The sequence below is a fragment of the Lathamus discolor genome, chromosome 2, assembly GCF_037157495.1.
Source record: "Lathamus discolor isolate bLatDis1 chromosome 2, bLatDis1.hap1, whole genome shotgun sequence".
NCBI classification, from domain to species: domain Eukaryota; kingdom Metazoa; phylum Chordata; class Aves; order Psittaciformes; family Psittacidae; genus Lathamus; species Lathamus discolor.
Genome location: NC_088885.1, coordinates 50557292 through 50584290, shown reverse-complemented (window position 1 = coordinate 50584290; position 26999 = coordinate 50557292). Strand labels below are relative to the sequence as shown.

The 26999-nt window shown below is 39.3% G+C and overlaps 1 protein-coding gene across 10 annotated transcripts in view; it reads right to left on the bottom strand.

Moving 5' to 3' along the window:
* Nucleotides 1–26999, bottom strand: part of PTPRN2 (protein tyrosine phosphatase receptor type N2) — a 667916-nt gene that overhangs the window by 82250 nt on the left and 558667 nt on the right. For all 10 annotated transcript variants that reach the window (XR_010609958.1, XM_065666790.1, XM_065666798.1 and 7 more), the window contains one exon: nt 9037–9231. Coding sequence is in view for 9 of the 10 variants with exons in the window: in XM_065666790.1 (XP_065522862.1) it covers nt 9037–9231 (195 nt within the window). In the remaining variant the exon portion in view is untranslated. The remainder of the gene's footprint in view (nt 1–9036; nt 9232–26999) is intronic.

Sequence of the window (26999 nt, the reverse complement as noted above, 5' to 3'; positions counted from 1 at the left end):
TTGCATGACAGCAAGAACACAAATCATGGGGTGCATTGCTAGTCTGTTAGTATTCGTATTTGCAAGCAGCTAAAGTCCACTTAAATTTAATCTAAAAAGAATGTAAGAACTAGTCGGTACTAAATGACTGTATTTTTTTTTTGTCAAGTTTAGTACCTTTTGAATTTTAAAACAAAAATGTTTAAACAACTTTGTAATTACCAGACTCTCCTCAGTGCTAGGAGTATAAATACAATGTATCCAATAAGGAGACGTTGTAATTTTTTGCTTCTTTTCTATAAAGAAATACATTGCCTGTGCATAGGTTTAATGAAAAGTACAGAAATGTGCTTCAATTCACAACACTGTTACAGCTACTACAGCTTAGTTGCCACATGCAGTAGGGTTATTGGCTGTTCATGGGAGTATTTTAGATAGTAAAAAAAGCCCGGTCAGAAGCAGGCAAACCTTCACATAAGTCATAAAAATAATGCAGATGGGATGCATAGTCACAGAAATAGTTTTTAAAGACACATAAAATCCAGAAACCAACCATCTTCAACAGACATTAATGGACTTTCTACTAACCAGAAGCATTTTAGGACCTAGACACCAGCTTTCATAGTCATTCTGAAAAGAAAAGGGCAGAGAATCATTCCCAGAACAGTAACAGGTCATGCGTGGAGGATGTAATGCTTTTGAGCAGTTTGTCACCCCTCCCTTCTATTCTTTGTTCAGTGCAAGGGTACATCCAACAGCCAGAAATAAGAGGCAACTTATAATTCTCCCCTGCTATGAACAGGGTTTTCTTGGCCAGCTAGATATTACTGTAGTCGGAAATGAAAGTATTATATAAAGGAGACAAATTAATAGCAAAATCATGTATTTCATAAAAACATACTGGGAGAGGGATGTTATATTCGAGAGTAGTAGACTTTAACGTTGTCTGGTTTGGACCAAAAAGTAACACTAGTCCTCCTTTATGGAACAGCAAATACTATGTCATCCACAAGCAAACTTCACAGATTATTTTAATGTTTATCTCCCTATTTAAAAACATTTCCACAGCTGCGTCGTGGGTGCATATGCAAAATTCGATCGTCACAGGAGCATTCTGTCTGTCCTACACATTAAATTTTCCAAATACCACCCAAATTCTGATACCCTACAAAGCACTGCCAAATTAAGGCCTAATCCCAGAAACAGTTGCAGAAAGCAAAGTATAATTTTATTTTATCTTGCTCTGAAGATGAGCATAAAGAGACTTTGTTGAATCAGTGGAGGGATTAAGCTATCTTCATGACCACTAGCATGACCAGGTCACTTCTAATAATGTCTGCTGGTGCAGCCCACGTGAAGAGAAGGAGCTCTCCAAAATACCGCTGGAGTTCTAGGTATCTTAAACTGCAACTGGTGTAACAGTGCAAAACCATGGTGCCTGTATGATCTTTGAAAGTATCATGAAGCCAGTCCCAGTTTCATCCTTAACTGTTACATGTTTTCAGAAGCTCTGAAGTTGTAGTCCCATTTACCACACCTCATTTGATTTTAGCAGCGCATCATGTCTTGCAATCTGTGTGAACCATTTCTTTATACTATAGTGAGTCAAAACTCACCTTCTTCTCACATCCAAACTCTGCCAACAGCTCGGAAATACTCTACAACATAGATTATCATGGTCCTCCTGCCTGAGAAGTCTTCCTTAACCACTTTTTTTTTTCTAGAATCCTCCTTCCAAATAGGCATTTCCACCTGTTAGATCCAAAATATGATTAACTACAATGAGTTATCACTGCACTTTACGCACGATGTGTGCGCACACAGTAGGACAAATACAGCAAGGAGCATTTCATTATTGAGGATGCATTTGGAAACAGAAGACAGGACCAGCAGCCCCCTGAGTAAGTGTTTATCTCTGGTGTCTGCCACTAACGAGACTCTCAGAAGACTCTCAGAAGTCAATGAGGACTCACTTACATCCCTTGTTTTCAATCTGAAGTATCAGAACTCAGACCTTTTTATTAAATGCCCCCCTAACATCTCTTGCTACTAGCTACAGCTGGTACTTATCTCACATGGACATTACCTTGTTCTCCAGAAACAAAAAAGAAAACTAGGAGAAAAAAGTTCAGCTAGCCACCACGTTTTGCTTCAGCCATGGCAATGATCCTTCTTTTTACTCTGTGCACAGAGCTGCATATGCTAGTTTTGTGTCATATAGTTCTCCCAATGTAATGCTTTTAAAATTAGTACTCTAGCATATTAATAGAAATGTTTCCTTCATCTTTCCACTAAAAGCCTCAGGGAATGATATAACGCAGCTAAAAGTGTTCAACCAAAGCAGTTTAAACAAAGCTGGAATAAACACCTCACAGTCAAATGACAGACCAAGAGGTAGTCACAGAAATGTCGCGAGTTATTTCTAATCACGAATACATTTGGGGAAAACAACCGACAGGGAGGAATTTTGGGGAAAAAAAAAAAAAAAAAAGATGTTGAAATTAATTTCATACCACGTTCAAGAGGAATGTTTTTCTTGATTGGCATTATTTCCTAAGGCCCATTCAACAAGATTAATACAGAAAAAGGGAGGCAACTGAACATGAAACAAATAAAAATGGAAGAATCAAAGGGTAACCTTTTCATGAATATTTTTTCTGAGTTTTATTGATGAAATCTATGTAGTACATACGTCCATTTATTAGATCTATGGCTCTATTAGTAGAGCTGTTTTCATATGCAATGAGATTTTTTGCACTTCGCAGTTTTTCTTTGTTCCTGTATCTCAAGTCCTAGCTTTAAACAGAGACAAATGCTTCAAAATTACTTAAATATTTAGGGAGGAAAAACAATGAAAACTAATATGAAGGGATAAACACCCTTTCACCAGCAGAGCTTTCAGGAAGCAACCACCTCCACTAGTCCCTGAAAGCACGACAACTCAGGGAGAGAAGGGTAAAGATTTCCCATCCACAGTATTTATGTCTTCTTGGGATATCAGCTATCTTGTCAACGAGTAATATGATCCACAACAACCCCTGATTCCTCTCGTCGGACTGTTCATGATGAAATGGCCTTTAGGGCCAAAGCCTTCTTGGGACATACATTTCATGAGACTCCTACAATTATTTATACTGCCACAGCTGAAAGATAAGTTAGGATTTAGATCCACTTAGCGCTTGTGTAAAGAGTTTATTCTTTTAGCTAAACTTTGCCACTGACTTGTTTCCCTTCCCGTGTGAGGAAGGATTTTTTTCTTCATTTTCTCAGTTGTAAGGTTTTTTTTAAACAGACTATTTATATTCTTGAAATTCATAAAGAACTAAAGAGAAATGAATCGTGGTAGAAGGGTGGAAAATCAAAAAAATATAAACCCCACTAAATAATCAGACACACCATAACTGTGCAAAGACCTTGCCTTTCCACACCTGCACTCCTCACCTTTCTCCCTGCTAGCATTAATCACCTCTGCGCACATGCCCCTGGGCAGTGCACTGTACTCATATCATGCATCACACTCCTTTGCTCAGGAAATGCTTTGTGTGTATATGGATTAAGCTCGAAGTGGAAAGTACGCCTGCATCTAGGACAGTGCTATCAGCCTTCACATGCTGGAGTCTCTTTTTATTTAGAAAATAAATGTTGTTTTTTTTTTTTTAAAGCGTTTAGATGCCTTTTTCTCCTGTTTTTATTGCAGCTTTAATAAAATCAAGGAATTGCAGCAAAATGTGGCGCAGGATTTAACACATATTTTCTCTTGTTGGAATGTTCCTGTCACTCAGTTATACACTTTTCCATACTCAATTAAAAGCAAATCTATAGCAGCTACCCCAGAGAGTCCATTTCAAACAGATTTTAATTTTTAAAAATGAGAGTGAGGGAAAACTGGTTATAAACCATCAAAAAGTTACTATGCAGTGACTGCAGGATACCAGTGTTATCAAAAACCCCAGGTTCAACCTTGGAAACTATTCCCTCCTTGTTACCCTTGTCAGTTACACAGCAATTATGCCATTAATTCAGCATCAGAACTAAAGTGGATTCAAAATTCAGTATCTTGGGTTTCACTGGTTTCCCAGCAGGCCTCCATCCCATGTCCCCCAGTTCAGGTTGTGTCACCTTACAGAATACAACCTGTCCCAGAACTTTCTTTTGATACAAAGTTCCCACATGAGGCCATTCTCCACTTTTATATGGGGAAAGTCTTTTCGTTTTGCAGGCATATTGCCAAACACAAGGGACCATATACACCTCCTAGATGTGAGGCCCTAGGTTTCACACTCTGGTTCATTCTCCCACTTCCTTGTTCAACCCAGATATGAAACTTTCTTCTCCTTCTTACAAGTACAGTATGCACAAACTATCACAGACGATTATTTTTTCCAATATATACAGCAGTTTCATACCCTCAGGGAGAAGACTCCTCAGACTTCCAGCTTAAACAAGTACTGAAGAGGAGCTTTTGTAAATTCACACTTTCTGAAATTGTAATTTATGTATAATGCTCCAAATTTTGCATGTCTCTCTTTACAAGGAAAAAACCCAAAACACAGAAAATCACTTCTGCTTCTGCAAATTCCCTCTGATATATGGTATTCAGATAACAACCTCAAAATGTTATCACCAAAAGCATACGCTCCCTTCTTGCAGTACTGTTCTTCATTTAAAAGCTCATAAAAGTTTATAATTATTTTAACCAAAAAAGCGTGGCAATATATGAAGCAGATGTGGGATCCAATCTACCTAACTTACGTGCTGAACCTGCACTTCAGCATGAACAAATGATACTTCTTCATCTAAGCTGCAGATGTCAACAGGATGGTGCAGGCATAACAGCAGGCCCCCCAAAAGAAATCCATTCTCTGCCTAATTCTCTGCCTAATTCTCTGGAAATCATCATAGCCACCCACTCCACTGACTAAAAGGGAATTTATGGACTCAACAGCACCGCTTCATGAAGTGCCTAAAACATGTAAGTTAGGACCCCAAGTCAGGGAGTCTAAATCTCACCAGGACACCTTCAACCTATCCCTGGTTTTCTTACTGGATTGCAAAGGGAAGCAGTGCACTTTATTAGGACTTCTGTTGCCACCTGAAATACAGATGTACATATGTGAATAAAGTGGATGGCAATCCAATCCTAAATTCCTACTCTTTCCCTTAATGTGACCTTCTGAAAATCAATTGCTTTCTTGTAAAACCAATGGTGACCGAAATGAGGGCACTCTTTTGTTGTTGCTCATACTGAAACCAGCCAGTCAGTGCCACAAACATGACTGCATAAAACATGCTCTTCTAATTACACTTTCCAAAGTGTCTGGATCCTTTAGAAAGACAGAATCAAAAAGTGCCATATGCGCCATCCTCCTGCTATGAATGTGAGGAAAAAGAATGTGAAAAGGAGAAAAAAAAAAGCTCTGAATGTTGTTATCGCTGTCCTTCTGGGCCTCCCGAGTCCTCCCTGCTTCCTCCTGCCAACAGTACACACTACCTCGTGCTGCTGTCAACAGTGCACAGACATTGCCTTTGCAGTACAGGAAAGTGGCAGAAATGCAGGATTTTTCTCTCCGAAAGACTGGTTTCAGTCTAAGTGAGGAGAATGCCCCACAGCCACATGGGTTTGAAAGATTCCTGGTTTCTCCAGACCCCAAGCACTATAAACAGGCTAACCACAAGTAATACCTTGTTGGTCAGTCCTCCAAGAAAATAGTACCTGTGGCCAGCCACAAGCTCCAACAAATCCAAAGCTGACATGGCTTGGATATCACTTCAGGTATGACCTGCTGGCATTTTCCAGCAAATTAAACGTCTTCACAGAAATGTTTCTGACCAACGCTACCTCTGAGCAAGATTACACGGAGTCATCAGCAGTCACAGACACAATTCTTCCAAGCTACTTTCATTAAAGATTCATCCTGTAAATAAATCCAAATAAACTATTTCCACTGCCACTTTATACAGTAATCCACCGGTTTATTTTCTCTGGGGACATCCTGGCACCTATGAACAATAAAGACTGAGAAGCCCTCACTGAGCTAACTGCTACTTTGCTGCACACTGTGGAACTGAAAAACACATTTACAGACCTGTAAGTGCATTTACATGCCAAGCAGATGGTATTTGCCACTTTTACTCTGCTCCTTGCTAATATTTCTCCTCACTTTTTTAGGCACTGAGGTATTTTTAATAGAAAATATTTACAAAATTTAAAAGATGAGAGGATTGTGGCAGAAGGAAATGGGAAGAACTGGAAAACTTCCTGTATTGAATGGTAAGAAAGTTGTGAGGTGGCCCCTCACTCTCCTCCACTTGTAGCTTCAGGGCAAGGGGAGGAAAAGCTCACCTTGTGGCAAGTTGCTTCTGCTGAAGTCCCACAATCCACATCATCTCCACAGGGAGAGAAATTCAGACAAACAAGGTATTACAGATATGTGCATTTATTTTTGAGCAAAACATAAATTAGGTCAGCTCTCCGGGTTCAGTGTGACACACAGTGAAGCAAAACACGAGCATTTCTGATCAAGTCCAATCATCTGCTTCAGTGCTGTAGCTGAATGATGTTGATCTTCCCATGTAAACCTAACCGGCTTTGCCTTCAGCAAATCTTAAATTTACTGTTTAACTACTTCCCTTAAGTAAACACCCCACTGCTTGCCTGACCCTCCTATTAGGCTTGCCCTGATATCCAGGCTAAATGCATCCTTTTGATTCTAACCCATATTTTCTTCCTAATTGTATCATCTTTGTCCATTAAGCACAATTTTTCCCCATCCTGTGTTTCAAAGCGCAGAGGCAGACTCTCCTGAATCACTGATTTTTGTTTGTTCACTTTAGACTAAACAAATTAACTATTTTTACTCTCTGTGTGGTTTGTACTCTCAAGACACTACAGCATTTCTTTTACCCTTCTTTGAACCCTCACTAAGATATAACATATGCTGTTAGATAGCTAACATATGTATGAGTTCATCCAGGGTTAAACAGGATTGACTGAATTATGGACACTGAACAGCAGAACGTGTTCTTGACCAATCTGAGTACTTTTTAAAGTTTATTTATCACCATATGAAGACAATTCTTTCTCGCAACTTTGCAGAAATTCCCAGAACCAGAATAAGTGGTTCCCATATGAAAGTTTTTCTCCTTTAAGCTTGATTGTATGACTTTTTATTTTTCCCAATAATATAACTGAAAACAACTTTGCTCAATTTAAACTAATTTAAACTGTTTGCAAATGTTAAATCATAATTCTGCCTACACAGGAAATTTCACTCTTATTTCCATACAACTGTATTGCCTTATAAACTTCTGACAGGAATTTGTACTTATTTTGAGGTTGGGCAATTAGAGATTTTCTTTTTCTCCTCAAGCATTTTAGTTAACTATGAAAGGAAATGAAATGAGTTTTAGTTCTGGTTAGGCAAAAATGTGACAGTAAAAACTATAACAAATTATTTTCTGTCATGGGAGCAACTCTTCAAACTTGCACTTGTTTACCAGATTTTAACATAATCCTTAATTAACTCCTTTTGGGTGGAAGGAAGAAGTAGACAAGCATGGGCAGGGGAAGAAGAATTTACTGAGGATGACATACTCTGATGAAGCAGCTGGTTTACAAACCTGCCCTGCTTTTGCTCAGTTTTGTAGCTGACACAGCTGAAGCTGAAGGAGGTCAGTAATCTGGCTAAGGTCAAAGTGACTTTTTGGTTTTTGCCTACCTTCATTCCTTTCCCCATTATAGAATCATAGAATAGTTAGGGTTGGAAAGGACCTTAAGAGCATCTAGTTCCAACCCCCCTGCCATGGGCAGGGACACCTCACACTAAACCATCTCACCCAAGGCTTCGTCCAACCTGGCCTTGAACACTGCCAGGGATGGAGCATTCACAGCCTCCCTGGGCAACCTATTCCAGTGCCTCACCTTATGTGAGGTCTTATAAGAACCTGAAAAATATCTAAATTAGTACTTTCAAATATAAGTCCAGAGAAAGAGAGAAAGAAGTTGGAAAATTGTGACCCAAGTGTGACATAACGGAGAGAAGTTTTCTTCTGAGACACCCCACTGGTGAGTCTTCTCAGCAGTGCGTAATCAACGGGGAAGTTTCCAAAAGCGTGGCAACACTACCAACTGGAAAGGGTGCTTACTTTATATTGGCCATACTAATAAAAACCAGAAGTCAAATATAGAAAGCAAAATAACACCTGACTCATCATCTTCACCATCACCTAACTTCTCAGCTGATTTTGATGTACCCTACAAAGACAGCAAATATTTAAAGGAGGACAAAAATAAGCCATGAAAACTGGGGATTACTCTATGGCTCTTCCAGCAGGACGCTAACAGAGACAGAAACAAGCAGCAGCCAGTCCCAACCACTCGACTCTGACTCCTACAAACACACAGATTTTTACATGTCCATCTTCTACACTAATACTGGTTGCAAGTTGTGTTTGGAAGTAACACAAATTTTCCAATGCAGACTTCATCAGTAGAATACATTTGGATCATTTCAAACATAGAATAGATCTAGCTTGGAAGAAATTCAGCCAAGGACAACAAAATTCAGACAAGGCTCAAAATCAGATCCCTTTTCTAAGGGTAATGGAAAACAAATTGCTCCGCACCACTGATATTCTGTTGCTTTCTCAGCTCAGATAACTGCACACCGAAGATACATGAGAAAAAGCAGCAAGCTGATGAGAAAGCTAGCAGTTTTTCTTTAGTTCTCCGAGCTGAGGTAAACATAAATTAATAGGATAGACCACAGAGAGCTTATCATTTTTTAAAGCAAGCACACAAACAATTCATGTGTGCAAGATAAAAGAATGTTCCCCAGAGAGGAAAAAAAACCCCAAATATAATGAAAAAGAAATGAAAATAAAAAGCCCTTTAATTATAATTATAAAAAGCAAAGATTACTGACAAAGTGCAGGAATACCTTTTACCTGTAAAAAGACAGCTTCCCTTTCTTTAAAAGTTATCTCTTTCCAAAAGCTCAGCAGGTGCTTCAAATTCTGATGAAATTTCTCATGCCGTGAAGACAAAAAATGCCTTACCAAGATCATGTGACCGGTGGAAATGTCCATGTTGGACTGGACCGGCTCCTCGCACCAGGATGACGTGCTGCTCCGGGCTGAGGGACTGGGAATGGGCCCATCACTAAACTGTGAGGAAACGCTGTTTATTCGAGAAGAATGCAGGGGCTCCGGGCGATCAGATGCTTTCACTGCCATGCGCTGACGACATAGCTCCTAGAGAGAGAAAAAGGAAGAAACAACCTACGGTTAAGAGTAATTACAGGATGCAGCCTACTAAAGACATATGACTTACAATATGTTTCCAGGGCTGGAAGTGTTTTCCCCCTCACTGCAGTGATTTTTGGGAGGTTGTCTGTTCTGTTAGGCACATCTACAAAGAAATACTCAATGAAACTACTATATGATGACTACCCTAACCTTTCAAAAGTGTAATTATGACTGCACGCACATCTCCTTCTAGATAACCAAAAATAATACTTTGGAGCTTGACTTCTCTGACAGACAGCCATTTTTTCCCCTAATATCACCCTGCATTCTGCAAAGCCACTTTTGAACTGCTCAGCCTCCTGAAGTTAATGGGGTTGCACAGGAGTAATTGAGAGCGCTGCTTGGCTCTGAATATGCAAACTCAGCAAGCTCAAGGCAACTGAATTGATGTGCTCCCCAGTATAAATCCTAGTTGATAGATACCTCATTTCTCTTCATTAAAATAGCAAACTCACAACACTTCCTCCCTGATGTGGGGCAGAGAGGATGAAGAATGACATTAACGAAGAATAAAAGCAGAAATCTGTCATTGTATTGTTTAAGCAGCTTTGGCGAAGAAAGAAAATTCAAGCTATCACACACACTAATGCAAGCCATGTTAAAACACTGAAATCGATCGCACTGGGAATACATACTTTCTGTTGCTCCCATGCATAGAATTCAAGTAAAAATTCAGAGTTCTGGTTAGGTAACAGAAAATCCTGCTGGCAAAACAGCTCCTTACAGTATAAAATTCTGACTCTCATGGGATAAACATATCCACAGTTACACCATCATTGTTATAATGCTTTAGAATCAGTTATGTGCAATGAAAGCCCAGACAGCATAATAAAATTATCATTTTTTTAACATATGTCTATTGTCCATGAGAGATACTTGGCCGCCTGCGGTGCACAGCATGACCGGCTAGTCCGTAGTATGTGGACATATTGCACACACGGTGTGGTTACACATTTGTCTCAGATTACTCAGTCTGCACAGACGAGTACTAAGAGCACCATTTCTTGCCTCAGGCTAACAAAATAATACAGTCTGAAGAATTCATACAGTTGAAATGCCATGGCTTCTGTTTTCTTATTCATTGATAATATAGTTGCAGCCAAAGCACCATCAGTAGGATGATCTGAAAATGTCCATATATCAAGTGCAATAAAATCTTTTCAGACAGGAGTTAGAAATAACTTTAAGACTATGTGTGTGGGTTTTTTAACCTTGCAAACTTTAGGACACTAAAGAGGGATCCTAATCCATGCAGTAGCAAGTGTTCAAACAAACCCACTGAAATCATTATATTGAGTCTCTTCTTGCCACCATATGGCAATGATTAAAGACCCCTCCAAACATTTTCATCTACCAAAGCTTCTGTTTGACTTGCCGTTAGAGATGCTTATGTGGAATTTTACTATTATTTGGTGTGTAATAAATTTATATATATATATATGTATGTATGTATGTGTGTGTATCTCTCTCTCTCTCTCTCTCTCTCTCCAAACTAAGATACACCAAGACAAAATTTGTACCATAATAACCAGGATATACTTTGCTGTTTATTACAAAAATACAGTCAACAGAAGTCTGGGAGGCACAGATTTCTCCTGGTATGTTTTGACAGTTGTCAGAATAACTGTACAAGCTTGTCCCAAGTGAAACTGCTACCTGACTCCAACATAGTATTTTGTATATTTATTAATTTCATCCATGCCATGTAAGAATTTTTTCAAATTTTTACAGAAAAAGTGTGTGTGTGGGGGGGAGCTTTCCACACTTGACGAATGTTTTCTGTCACTTGGTAACTTCTTTACTTCCTACAGACCTTAACAGGAAAAAAAAAAAATAGGGAAAAAAACCAACCCCAATCCTTAAAAAATACTTTGAAATTCAGACACATGTATTAGTGCTAGATAGGTCAGTTAAACTATCAGTATTAAAACCAAGACCTTTTAACAAAGGAAAAATTTTATCGTATTTCTTTTATTTTAAAATATAGGGACAAAGAAAAAATCTCACCTTCTCCTTTCCTCTGAAGGATTACACACATCATAAGAAAAGATAACAATAGCCCCAAATGTCAATTACTAACCTTGGAACAAGCTTGTGGTAGTGTAATTTCAAATCCCTGCTTTTAGGGAAAAGTGTAAAAGTGCAGAAACTTTTTAGACAGAAAAACAAATCTACAGAAAACCAAAAAGCTGTTCAGATACTCAGATATCAGCCATTCTCAGAGGAAACGGTTTATTTGACTAGGCAAGAGTATAATAAGGAAAGGTATAAAGATATGTAGTCTACCACATAACTGCTGAAAGGATTTCTCTTCTGGCTAGCATGCCATGTGACTCAGATACTAATTTATTATATTCTAATAGACATCCTGCTACTTGACTCACCCCAGCTCCATGCTAACAATAGCATTTGTATTCAGCAGGATCTTTGTTTTAAGTTGATCTGTTCCTGCTGCTCATATCCTGCCTCAAGTCATAATCCTCTGCTTTTACAGGTGGTTGCTGTGGAAAGGATTACAGACCTCAGCTAACAAAAATGAAATTGGGATCAAGAGAACTCTAAGAAATTAATATTCCATTTTTACATAAATGACAGTTACAAAAGAAGCAAAATTATAGCCAACTGGTTCTAGAGTAGATTAACTTCCAATTAAAAAGAATGTTTTGGACAAAGTATTTAATATGTTACTAAGAAACATTGTTTTAAAACCAAATTTAACAGTGTTAATGGTCCTTATGAAAGAAGGTAAAGTTGAGAAACACAACAAATATAAGTTAAAACAAAAGTAACCTGATCTCAAATATTAACATATTTCTTTCCTGACATAAACAGAACCAAAACAATTATTCCCAGAAGTGCTGTAATTGTCAAATACCTTAATCAAAGCAACAACATCACTGCACACAGCCATGAAAAACATTTCATGTAAACAGGAAGGTCAATCATAGTTGCAGCAAAAACACCACTGAATTTCTTGATTGGTGTTTTAAATCTCCAAGACAATGGGGTTTCCCCTGCCTGTAAACAGAGGGTATTTGTTTCAATTTATTTCCAGACTGGTCTAACAGCCCTTGACAGCTCTTCCTTCCCCCACCGTCAGCCAGCCCAGCCCAGGCTGAGGAACCTGCCCCATCTCCGTGTGTACATCAGCAACCTCAGGACACCTACAGCTTCTCCTTTTTCAAAGCTACCTCTTTGTTAGCTCCACCATTTCAACTGCTGGTTGGTTTTTTAGCCTAGCACTGCAGGGATAACACAGTTAACACCACCATGTATAAAAGCTTTCATGTGTGGGGTGTTTTGGGGAGCCAAAAAAGCTCCTCCAGTACATATGGACCGGGGAGGTCCAGCTCAGAGCTAGGAAATGTCTAAATATGGGATTTGGGTTTGCTTCTTTCTTGAGATAGTCAGCAATATCCCCTTCCCATGGAAGGCATTGGGAATAGCAGCACCTCAATGTGTAGGGTGTTCCACACGAGGGGTTCTCAGGGAAATACATGCCTGGGCACCTAAAGAGATGTCATCACTCCACAAGCACACAAAGCCCTAGATGGTTAAAACCCTCACTAATGTGGTATCTGCTACCTGTACGCTTCTCTGCACACTCAGAAAAACAGGGATGCTCTTCCCCACTCTCCAAAATGTTTACTCTCATCAGCATTTAGCAAATCAGCCACCTACCAAACCACAATTAGAATCTAAACTTGACTAAAATGTCAAAGCTACAGACTGTGAGACTGACACGAGCTGTATTTCTGTATCGTCTCAGCATGCACACCATTAAAAGTATTTTTTAAGAATGAGTTCAATTTACTGCTGCACTTCTATATTTAGCTGAGTGGCTGAGGCTATTTCTGCTGTACTGCGACTCAGTAATGTCTAGCCGTTGTTTGTGTATAGTTTGAGTGCCATTCTTCATTTAAAAACATCATTTACACCTAAAAAAGCAATCATAATGCATATAGTGAAATATGAAGAAATGATCCTCCTGACCCTTCAGGCTATGATCTAATGGATGGGTTGGACGTAAACATTTATTTAAAAGGTAATTTGAAGTTTATGACATTATTTCCCATCACATGGGAATTGCTATCACACTGAGGCACTTACTCTGTTTTTTATTTCCCAGCATTTATTATCAAACTTATGTGGTGGTCACATGCAGTATATAATGGAAAAGTAATATCGCTGTGTGACAAAAAACTGCCATAACCAAGATAAATATTCTGTAAATAATGTCCAGTTAAATGAGTTCAAAGTACAGAGCAATGATCATTTGTAGACAGCTTTTTATTTGAAATGTAACTGATAACCTTAAACAAACCATAAACAGTGTTATCAGAAAACCTCTGGACGTCTTCCAATGAGGTTTTAAAGCATTCCTAATACTTGGTTGTCCTCACAGACAGGTAGAAGCATAAGGCAACAATTATTTCTTCAGGTACAACAAATGGATTTTCAAATCCATGCAGCCCACTTCTGAATGAACCATACTGTGGTATAAATGTAATTTATCCACATTTAAAGAAGGGCATTAAGAGACATGGACAACAAGCAATATGGATGGAGAGCCAGTCTTGCCACTGTGTTTTGTTAGGTGGGTCTCTCAGTTTGAAGAGATGAGTAAAAAAACCAAGGAAGCATCAAGCCTGTTTAGAAATGAGGCCCACAGATAACCTGTCCAGGTCTGGTCTAGAGATGCAGCCTGCCTGCCACCACCAAAGTGTTACGCCACCTCTTAGGGATGTCCCCAGCCACTGACAGCAGCAGCATTTACTGCTGTCATTCTGTGATCTGCATCACAGAAGGGCGAGACAGCAAATGATAATTTGCAGAATCTTTTATCTTCCATCAAGTTCAACTAATATAGTAGATATGGAGAAAAATCTCTTAAGACCACATTGTTTACTAAAATATTTAGGTTTTGAGAGAAATCTGTGTATACACCCTGGTAAGGACTAAGAGTATAGGCAAGCATATAACTAAAACCAGCTGGAACTAGGTCTGAATGGCCAATACTGAAGCTTTTCCCATATTTGCAAAACTTGTACTAAAAACCTCAGGGTAGCATGTTAAAGGCAGGAGACCTGACCTGAGGATCCTGTTTAAGAGATGGCCAACTTGCACCTTGGATTTCAACTCACTACTCTTAAAGATGAGCCACTCCACCACAAGCTGCCTCCAATGAGGATGTTGCTGTTTATTAAAATATACCTACTGAATACAAATACACTATGCAACATCTTCAGGTAGTCCAAGTCCAACCACTGATCACAGCACATGAATCATTCTCATCCAGCTGGCACAAGGTGCACTGTAAATGAAGTTGGTCAATCCAAAGTAGCTTTAATCTAAAATACTGCTCTTCTTCCCCAGCCACACTGACCTCAGACCTGCTTAACAGGAGCCCCAGGATCTGAGGGGAATTACAACTTTCCAGATTATTTACAAATATATAGGTATATATAATTTAATTTGTATACGTTAATGAAAATACTCTAATTTTTTGCAACCGATCACCAAATTTACATAATTCCAAAAATACAGTTCAGGAAATAGGCCTAACACCTCCATGTTTTAAAAATCTTTTGCTTAACAAATTCAAATGGAAATATCCGGAGCTAGGCCAGAAACAAGTGTGACACCACTATTTTCAGAATTAACAAGAGAAAATAAGCCCTTCCATGGTACGATTATAAATAAAATGCAGAGACATTAGACTAAGAAATTACTGTTTATTAAAAGTGATAGCCCCGTTCAACCTGGCCTGCCTAATGTTCTATCAGAAACAAATCTGCTTACGCAGGCATGATCACGATAGCAATGTGTTTGTTTTCCATGTGAAATAAAATTGCTTTGTAGAAACTTTAACTTAAAAAATGCTATTAATTCTAAACGACTCAATGCTATATTATAACAAAATATATAATGAAACCTAAGAATATATGTAAACTTTTATATGCTGGGTATGGAAGAACAAGATCTTAAAAAATGTTTTTCTTCTCTGCTTTAATATGTTGAATTAAATAGTAACCTAACTTTCCTTTAAATTAAGGAGGCAATATTGATAGGATGAGCTGAGGGCTGCACGTACAGCAGGGATTCAACTGTTCTGCTGTGGATGCAGTCATAACACAGTGAGATTCAAAAAATGAAAAATAAGGTAAGCTCATTTTTTTAAACAAATGAATCTAGGACTACAAACATCATTATTCTCTAACTAAATTTACTCAGTGTTACTACAGGGTGAAGCTAAAGTCATTTGGCTGCCTTTGTTTTGCTTTTGCATACTTAATATGCTTGCAGGTGTTATAAATTTAACTTTAACTTATTTACTGTGTTTGTAGCTTTGGGGATAATTACAGCTTTATTACCATTTATTTTTGAGTTATTGAAACATAGTTTCAAGCTTTAGCTTCATTTTAGCATACTTTTTGTCCAGGACTAAAACAGCTATTTATATATGTGGAACATTTGTACGTATATTTTCTGTCCTTGCCAGAGAAAGCAACTACAGAGATCAGTGTGCCTTCAGGAAAGGAACAAAGGGTGATATTGGAAAAATGTTTGAGAGTAATATATTGAGAGACAACGCATCAAAACTATCATTACATAACCATACTCTGTTCAGTTCTTATTTATCTAGACTTGGATGTAATAGATCTTGATAGAAAAAAAAAGGAAGAAAGTAAAATGTTATTTATTTGGTTGCTAATACAGCCTTAGTCCATCCAGTTCAGTTTACTACCTGCCCTCTCATACTGCACCACACTCTGCATATCTGGATATAACTCTTGAGTCTTGGTGTAAGGATTTTGCTTTGTTAGGTTTTTAAATGTCAAAGAGGGCAGAGCTGCTGTTTCTCTTTGAGAGCATTGCAGTCACACAGGCTGGAGACTCATTTTCCTAACAAAACCCCAATTTTAATTATGGTCTGTGAAATAAAAAATTTCAATTATTTTAGCATTGTGAGTGTTTCCTGGTGGTGAGTCATGCAATTACGATTCCCCTTTCTTCATGTACACAAAGAGAGTAGAGGCTTCGAAGGAGGGGAAAGGCACAGAAAACTGTGCTGTCTTTATATGGAAAATTACTTTTCATTTATTTGTATTTATTTGCTTTAGTCCCTCTTTTTAAATTCAAACATTTGCACAGTCTTATCCTACCATATCAAACAAAAAGCTATCATGGTCTTGTATATATCTCCACAAGTCTAGCAGATGTGGAAATTTCTGGCTTGTACGGAGCCAAAGATGCTGTCTGTGCAATACAGCTTAAGGAAATATTTGTATTCTAATTCTTTCAGTAACTTCTCCTCAGCAAGCCAGACATCTAAGTAGTCCAGAAGCTCTTGAAGGAGGGAAAGGTCTTTTATGTGGCTCCTGTCACCGCATAAGATGAAAGTCATGAGAAAGATGTGACTGCGTAGGTCTAATGATACTTCCCTGAAAAAACAGTAGTGTGTTTTCTCTGCTCCCCATGCCAGGAAAGCACAGGCCTCTTTGGGGATAATACTGCTTTCCAAAGAGTCAGTGAAATCCGAAGACCATGTTTAGGTTACTCTACTGGGAATATTTTTTGTATGCAAAAATACAGTAGACCACTTCAACTGGGACTGTGAGAGTGCAACAGTTTATAACTTTCATTTCTAGAAGCTGGAAGAGTTTTATGAAACAGATGCCTGACTTCACATGACTGCAGTACACTGGACTTCACAACAGAAGATATACGAAGGAAGTTCATGTTTTTTACAAACCGATTTGAGCTGGTATTTTCCCTGCATAACGACATCATGGTCATAATGACATCATGATGGTTTCTCTCAGAATTTAAAGACACTACCTGGATGCCTCCAAGGAGACCAAGGACTATTTCTAGTAGGAAACATCTTCAAACCTTAGCCCTAAAGTCACCTGAGATCTGCTGGTGTAAAAGCACCCAGGTTTTTCTCAGGGTGTCCCTGGCAGTGTCTGAGCATTCATGGCCTTGCAGTTCAGACAACTGTAATTCTGGAAACAGCAGGATATGACATTGACCTCTTTCCCCCTCTCCCCCAGAATAAAAAAGGAGTAATTTTTTTGTGTGGTTTCAACCAATGCTGGCCTCTAAATTGCATTTCCCACATTTCAGCTTTGGTTGCATGTAGTGCTTTACAAGCATATACTAAATATAAAGCTGGGAAAGATTTCTTAAGGGGAAACTAGACAGAGAAAAATAACGTGTAAAACAAACTTGATCTTTTCTGTATTTTCTTTATCTTAACTAACTCAAATACATGCTCATGAGGGCACAGCTGCTTCTTAATATGAATTTGCACAGTAAATTCACTTCTAGCACAGCGAGAGCCATACAGCACAGTATGGGTAACAAATAAACCATAGTAACGATTGAATTAACCTGAAAGGCCACACAGAACCATGTGCAAATTCATCATGTATTTTGACTTTGTCTAACCCACCCAAAGCCCAACCAGCTTCCAGCAGATGCCAGTGCTCTAAAAGATAACTGCCACAAATGTTTCCTTTTTCATTCCCAGCATTTATAGTTGCCTGGGGCCCAAAGCAGGCAAAAAACACAGTCCCAAGCCAGCTGTAGTTTCTCAGCTACATTACATTATACATTATGATACATTAAGCCTGTGTAGTCCACTCTTTTATTGCCGTGAAAGACTAAAAATGGGAGATCGTTTCTGCCAGAAATAAGAATTCCCAGCTGCCAGTAGGACTTTAGCATGCACTTCCAGCCTGGAATGAAACAAACATATAGCCACAAGTTTATGTCTAAAAATGTTTTACTCCATTTCAAAGACTATTATTGCTTCTCCTTAAGCCTGTGTAACTGCATTCATGGTAACAGACGTACTAAAACCAGTCAGAGAAATACAAAAAGTAATCCTAAAAACTTATAAAAGAAAAAAAATATAAAGTATTTGAGGTTTTTAGAACAGGTAGTTATCCACACAAAAGGTGATGCTGGGGTAGGGAAATATTTATCAAGGATGGCCATTAGCGACAAGTCTGTTTTCGTAACATCATCTATCGTGACTATTGAAATTGCCAGTCATTACCCTCCCCTGATTTGAAAACTGAAGTCATCGTTTTCCACCCATTCCCCGCAGAAAATAAAAATGAGATCACCCTTTAACCCTGCTAGGAAGAGCAAATGCAAATTTTGTGAACAAGGAAACAATGTTAAAAAAAAAAAAAAGGGATCTATAAAGCATGAAGTTGCTAGTAGGTCAGAGCACTTTATTATGAGCCAAATCTCTACTAAAACAGAGAAACTCTGCTGAACTACAGGAAAAAATTGCATGTATGAGTTCCATCCTGCCTCTGAGAATAGACATTGTTTCTATCATAAAGCACAAAAGCCTTCAAAGATTAAAATTGTTGGTCAATATTTCTACACATTCACTTTATTAATGTTACAAGAGACACCAGAAAAAACTAGGAGGGCTTTTATACTCGATCAGTACTGATGGTCAGAGAATTCGTATTTTGAAGAAAACAGCAACAGCAAAAAATACACATTACAAAAATGCATTGCCCCTGCATACAACCATGCTCTAAGGTCGACCACAGTCGTACCCTGGCACTGCACACCCCAAGGAGAGCTGCAGACCTCCCCACCACTCCTGACTGCCCCATGGCACTGCTCCCCACAAGTACCCTGCAGCAAGGAGTTAATGTGTGTTTGCTTTTAAAGAAAAGAACTTCCTTGGCCATTACTGAAGCTCCTGGGTCTCCCTTTGCCAATTTATGCAAGCACAGGAGTTGTTACTCCACCTTGGACCTCTTCACCAGGCACCAGGTTGCCTGGAGGAAGCACCATGGGAACAGCGCAGAACACACACAAGGTAGGCACATTCCTAAAACTCTCACATCCTAATTCTGGATTATTTTAAGACCTGGGGCATGAAATTATAGACATCTTCTAAAATATCATCAGCTATTTTATTACCTAGAATATTTTTTCCTCATGTGCCTGCTAACAACTTGTGCATCAACAACATTCTGCAGAAATAGTGCTGCATGTTGCAGTTTTATTATGCAGATAGCTTGTCCTCTGTCAGTCTTTAATGTATTTAATATAACCGAACATCTCTGCATTTGTGCTAGGCAGAAGACAGAGTAAGTTTCAGTCTTCTTCCAGCTCCTTAATTTATAGATATTTATTTTATTTTCTACACTGCCACTTGTTACTTGTTTTAGAAGAAAAAATTTGCCTTTTCAATCTCTCTTCATATGAGTTCTCCATGCCCTTAATCATTCTTGCCCCCTTTTCCTCAGTCCCTTCATTTCTGCAGTGCTCCTTCAGCAATGGAGTGACCAGCACTCACAGAAGCCTCCAACATTGATTTATACTTAATTAACTTCTAAAGCCCTCAAACAAGCAAACACAACTATTAGTGCAAAACACAATGCCTGGAGAGCCATTGGGCTGACCAAGACCTTCAAAAAGGAGCTGAAATTTGGAACAGCTTGCTAGGCAAGCCTTCTGTATTTTTTAACTTCACACCCAAGAGGTTTCCAGTGAGGTTAATTAAGAATTGCAGCTCTTTATTTCACTCTTGTGGGTGACAGTATACGGAATTTACATGCTCATGTCCCCAGTTTACTGTACTATTATTTCCCCATAGTATAGAAGGAGATGCTGTATGACATAATTTCACTATATAACATGAATTTACATTTGTAGATTGTTCTTGCTCTCAAAACTACACTCAGCTCCACCACATTTCTCCTCTTATCTTACACGGATAGCCAGCCACTGGTATCCTTTGCTGCAACAAAACCTCTTCCGGCAAATCACACCATTTCACTCCACAGGAGGCATTTTTCTTTTCCAGGAAGCCAGGATGAACTCCAGGAGAGAAGCTGGAAAAAGGTAAAATCCAAGCTTCTTTTCCCTGCGCTGTCAGAAAAGGAGCAGTATACTGAATCTTTCCTTTTAATCTTTCCCTTGTTCTTCTATTAATAGTGGGAAAGATCGATATTTTGCTGACATGTGAATCCTCTTCCTGATACATTTTTGAAGATTAGGGAGATGTTCGGACCAGCAGCACTAGTAAATGAGTAGGGCTGGTTCTACTGCAGACCACTGCAAACCATGTATCCCTGCTGTTGTGAGACAGCACAACCAAGGAAAAGCCTTCCCACCTGATCAAAATACATACATCTCCAAGTTAGGTAACATTTGATAAAGGGAGAGGAAACGAACATGGTTCTGCAAAGCAGCAGCAGTCCTATGCAGAAGGAAAAAGCAGGAATCATCAAGAAGCCTGCACCTATGAGAGGAAAACTGGAAAATAAAAACTGCACAAAAAAAATTAATCGGATTGTAGCAGTCTGAAATACTAAAAGTTCAACAAACTATTTCCCTGATCAAAATCTGTGCTTGTTCAGAACGCAGTCATCCCAAGAAAACATCCATAAACCATCATTCGTCTTCAGCAAAAAGTCTAGAAAAGTGGTCAGCAAAGCTTGGAGAAAGCCTCATGCATTTTCTCCTTTGGATAAGCCACCTACACAAAACTTTATTTCCTCCAATCCAAAAGCTATTCTCTCCCACCCCCTCCAAATTAATTTTGGTTCTTTGAAGGATTTAACTTCTAGGAGCCCCTTTTACAGTCATGGTTTGATTGTTTGGTAAGAATAAAAGCGACAGAAATTGGATCTGCACACTAAAAGCTCAGAACTTGAACTAGAATACAAAGAGCTGCAGGAATGCCCCAGCTGACTTACACTGCAGTGACATACATCGGTGCTATATGAGCTTAGAACCTATATCAGCAAAAATCACAGTAAAAAGAAGTCACGTGCGTTGTCTCAGTCCTTCACCATACCTTGCTGGTGTGCATTTAATCACTCAAATTTTCTTTTACGGGTCTTTAAACTGCTAGAAGGCATTTAGATCTTTGTTGTGCATGTGAAGATATGAAAAGAAAAATATTTGGGATAGGTGGTCCTCATCCCTGGAAATGTAGCCTTGTCCCTCTTGAAAGCAAGGAAATGAGGACTCTCGTCCAGTCAACACAAATCACATCCTCAACATCCAATTCTGTACTCTGCACACAGACAGACCATCCATGGGTCCCCCTGCCCTCACATGTCACGCACACCCCCAAAGATGCTTGAGATGCACGTCTCGCCCATGCGGAATTTGGGAATATTGGAGCAGTTGAGCCGCCTGACCCCAGGAGAGCTCCAGTCTGCTCTGCCCAAACTTCTTCTCTTATAGCTTATACCACGATAAAATGCGCAAAAATATCACAGTCCATTCAGAATATTCCACTTTGTGACATCCTTGTAAGAGCTGCACAACTGGGCTACAGGCAGGTTTGAAACCAACTTTTTTTTTCATCTGTCCCACAAAACAGACAAGTCTATATGGATTTACCAGAGTAAAACCTTAGGTGGCTGCAGTAAGCCTCAACTCTTTCCCTGAGGATGAAAAACACAAAGTGCAGGAAGGGCAAAGATCCCTGAAGCTGAGATCTCGCAGGCTTTGGGCAAGACGTGGACCTGCTCTGCCAGCATGCTGCCAAGCACAGCATGTCATCCAGGCTGCGAGGAGAAAGAGAAAGGAAGCGACACTGCATCCACATTCCTCTTCCCTTTCACTGCCCGCCGTGTGAGACCGGTGTGCAGGATGAACAGATGTACCCAGAAGAAAGCAGTAGGAAGAATGCTTTTTATGTACCTTACAGACTTCAGAGAATAAACTGCAACCTGTTTCTGCTCGCAGGCAACATGGTCCCACAAGAACTGACAAACATCACTTACAACAGCTCTTTATGTACACAAAATTAACTCCTACTTTCTTTCAGGGGACATGACCCTGGTACAAGATTTGTTCTGCAAATAAAAAAGACTTCCCAGTTAAAAACTTTAAAAAATGTAGTTTATTCTTCTACTACAGCACTCTGAAGGAATATGAAGGGCTCAGCAAGCCAGACCACAGTGCTAGCTGCTGTGTGTTCAGAGAATATACAATAGAAGAATCTGAAACATGATAAGAGAGCTGCTCCAAAAGAGAAAGGAAATTCCTAAAATGCAAAAAAGGGCAGAAGTGTGTAGGAAAGACAGGCCTGATTATCCTCTACATTACATCAGAAAAAAAATGCCACTGAAGACAGTATAGTTATTCCAGAAAGAAATCGGGACACTTGAGATGATGTACAGCCTGGGACTGCAAATCAAATACTCTCCAGCCCATTAGGCAAGGCTGCGGTTATCTTTGGCTTCTTTATAACATACAGGGACTGGGATATAATCAATTTACCAGAGGGAGACAATCCATTGTACTTATCGAGAACCAGCCCACATTCAGCTGGCAAATAGCCCATGGCACAGCAAAGATGAGTGGAAGGGGCTCTGAAGCAGAAGCAGGATGCTCAGGAGCAGAATGCTTGTGAGCGGGAGCCCACACCTCGAAGGTCCAAGGTGGGGAGTAAGGGCAGATAAAGCAACAGTAATCCTCACCCTCTAAAACTGGGTGGCCACGGCCAAATTATTAAGCACATTGACCAGCTAATGAATATATGTCTTTTTCTTGGCCTGTGCTATCTGTGCTGAGCAAACGTTCAGGAGAAAGTTGGCCTGAAACGGTGCCAGGGCCATTCAAACAACTTGCTGGTTTAGTTTACCAGGTGAGATGCGGCCTGCAACCTACAAGTCCAGAGCACCTCCAGCACACTTTCTTAGAAATGACTGTTTGGGTAAGGACTCTGGATTTCCCAGTAATTAAAAATGAGTCACTAAATTTCCCCTCCTACTATTTTTTTCTTAGATTTTCTTACACCCTAAACACACAGAAATTATACTGCAAGATGCTTGGAGCATGCTTGTCCTTGTTCCTCAAAACGCTAGGCTCAAATACTGTACTCTTTAGACAAGGAAAACTAAATGAAGTCAGTCAAGAGGAGAGGGCCAACATCACCTTCTCTCTGCCACTTTGCACTAATCCTACACAGATAAACAGCCAAATAGTTGGAAATGATGGTTTATATTTCTGACACCTAAACCCACACGGCACCTTCTCATTCAAGCATTCCAGGAGTTGCATTGCATATTCATTTTCCTTCCATACCTGCAAAAACCCTTCTCTCTCCACCTATCCACCCCAATATAAAGTGTTTAACTAGCAACTCAAAGTGTTGCTGCACTGCCACTGCTGCAGCAGCCCAGGACCTGGGCTGTGAAGGCAAAACCTTCTCTGATCAGGGCCGGACTCTTTCTCCAACACTGATTAATTTACAAAAGTTATTTTCTTGAACTTAAAACAGCACCTGCTTAGAGGAGAGCCATTCATAACAAGCCAAATAAACCTCTCTCACACAGCCAGTACAGTTAGCCAGCCTAACTGCTGGGGCCATGGGTACTGCAGCAATGGGCAGAGCAGGGGAGGAGGCAACTGGAGAGCACTGCTCCTCACAGACACAAGCAGCTCAAATACAGATTTCCTGAAGTGCCCCATTGAAATCTGTGCCATTGAGCTTCAGCTCTTCAGGTGGGCATTCCTCATTAAGCAGTATTTTGAAGCCGACTTTAAATGTTAGGGGTATCATAGCAAATACACATCCATCCATCCATCCATCCATCCATCCATCCATCCATCCATCCATCCATCTTATTTACACCACAATCATCACACAGGCATGTCTGATAGATTTCTGCAGATTTACAAGTTCATACAGTGTTTTGAAATCCTATTTTGAACATCACTACCATTTAATTCAATGTTATGGCTACCACAGGAAGCAAGGTTGGGGAATTACATAGTCCAATGCACCACAGGAATTCCGGATTGCTCTGAACACTAATCAGATTCAAAACCCCCCAAACTAACAAACAAAAGACCCAACCCAACAAACAAAAACCGAAATAAACCCAAACCAACATTATTGAAAGTTAAATTTGTATTTGTAAATATTCTAGTTTGCCTCATTCTGCTTTGGCCATCCACTGACTTCACAGAAGTGTTTTAAGCATACGGTAAATTCTCATCGCCTTAAAACACTCCCCACTTCTTTTTCCTTTCCCATCATTGCTATGCATGACTATTGCACAGTATATTTTGTACATTGGCAAAACTGTCTCACCTTGAAGTACATTGATTTATGTAACAATATTACATACAATGTATTTGCAGGTTCCTGAGAATTTATTTTAAGACGAAATTCTAAGTAAAGATAGACAAAATTGTTTATATAATACACAATAAGCAGACTTAAATGGACGAGAACAACTCTTCTAATACACAGACCTCCCCGTGTATGCTTTATTAAAAACAATTACAGTTTGTCCTATTGCTTTACATAGTCACCCAAGATTGTATTTTTTTTCTCTTTCAATAAGGACACAGGAAAAGATTAAAAACGCGTTGTCCTTTGTTTTCCCAGAAGAAAACACAAGCAAGCCCTTCCTAGCATTCAGCCTTAAGGCAAAATTTTCATCTATCCAAAATCCTTACTAATTGTATTCCTTATGAAATGTTTACTAAATACTCATGTACTGAACACACTATGTCCTCAGTGATATCTTTTTTGCTCAAGTGTAGGAGGGTCCTTGAAAATGAAGTTTTACATACGTAAGAGGTGTTACTTTATGGTACTGATTATCTCCAGTTTACCAGCTTTTTTTTGGCCCAAATTTTGATGTTAATTGGAAAATTACTGAAAACTTGACAAACAAGAACAGCAAAATTTTCTTTTTTTTTTTTTTTCATTTTTCCATTTCACTTACTTCACAAAAACCAGTTTTCTAAGGAGTTGATATACAGTATTACTATAACATTAAGGTCTAATACTATAATAATAAGTTTGCTTGTGAAAGTCTACAGTGTAGAAGTAGTATTAGAGGTAGTGAAGTATCTGCATTTAAACACACAAAACAGGCATGATGATTAAGTAGAGAGTATGTTTCCAGTGGATACTTTCAGTTGCAGCCTTTTAAAAAATTTGCATCAAAATATTTATTGTAATTGTGGTAAATGCTGTGCTTTTAACATCTCTAATAAAAAATAACAGCAGGATCAAATCTATAAAAGCACAGAGAAGTTTTTGGTGGCTTTGAATCCAGAAGGATCATGTAATTAATAAGACTGTATCTGACAAAGGAATATATAATTTATATATAATGTAAAACGTGATAATGTGGAATTTAACATATACTTTACAATTATACGCCTGCCAAACCAGGTTATTTGAACAAATTTTTAAAACAGCTGATGACGCAATCCAGCTGCACTGACAGCACATGGCTCATGTAACCTGGAATACTTCAGGCAGCTTAAGAACAAATTTCACTGTAGACTGTTTGGTCATGGCCCCCTCACTTTTTACAGGAAGTTCTTTTGGTGGAGATGAAGGAAAATTAAAAGAAGATTACTGGCACAAAATATTAAAAGGCAGGTTTTCTGAAGCCAGTTTCAGTGCATTTTAACTTTTGCCTTTAAATTTCATTATGGGTAACATTTTGCTGAGCATTATCAGTGATGCAGAAGACCATGCTCATAGGAAAGTTCTGCAGCTCAAAGTATAAAATATGCTGATGATTTAACATCTTGCACAACCTAGCTTTCCCCACATGGGGGTCAAATGCCAGGGTTCAGTTGGACCCACAAATACATCACCCTGAATCAAACAGAGCATCCCTAAATAGTAGCAGTCACTAACATGCACTCATTACATTAATAAATTGCTTGCTAATGGGAGCAGTGACAAGTAAGGAGTGCACTTAGTGGCCCTGTTTGCAGACCGCCCCCTGATGTCTGCATGCCCGCTTCTCTCTGGGTTATGTTCTAAAGGCTTCAAAGTGCATGAAGAAAATCTGCTCAGTGTTGTGAAATAAATCAAAGAGTGGCTGCTGAAAATTCCTAGAACGCTTCTGCCCTAATCTCCTGGACCAGAGAGGGGGCTTGCAGAATGCTAAACTTGCTTTGCAAAGAAGATCAAAGCAATACGAGCAACAATTAAAAACATGGGTGCAGGTGCACGCATGCGCAGGGGCAATGTGGAGGCAGAAAGAACCTCTTTTTAGTCATCCCTGAGTGGCTAACACTGACTTATCTAATCGTTACACGCGTGATTTGAAAGGACGGGAGACGTGTTTGTAAGGTACACAAAAATTGTCTGCCTTGATGTATAAAATGTTTTTTATGCACATACAATGTTTTATGAGATACATTGTTTCCATGAATTTTGAAAAGCTCCTTAGCTACTAATTAAACCATCCTAGAATTTTGTTGTTTAGTGATTCAAAGATCAACGAAGTTACAATTGTGCATCTGCCCTTCTTACTGGTACTGAGTATTTCCACAGAGTTTAGTCTCCCAGAGCTCACATCAACATGCTGAAGGCCAGCTGCTTGCCTTACCAAGCACCTGAAGAACCAGGTACCTCTTCAATGTATTGGGACATTTGACAGCTCATCAGGGGCACTGCAGAGATTTTATTTGCCTGCTTGCATGTTTTAAATGGTATTGGCCATCCTGCCTAAGACTGGTCACTTCTACACGCGCTTACACAAGAAATACTCATGTTAGTAGGCAGGCATGCTCACACAAGAACTGCTCATACTAGCAGGTGAGTGCCCAAGGGAGAGTGACGTTGCATGACAGGCTCTGGTGCAGGGGGAGACTTAGCAGGCAACCTGCTATTTCCCTGACTATACAGTGTGTCTGTTTTCCCCTTCTCAAGCTGGTGTTTCACT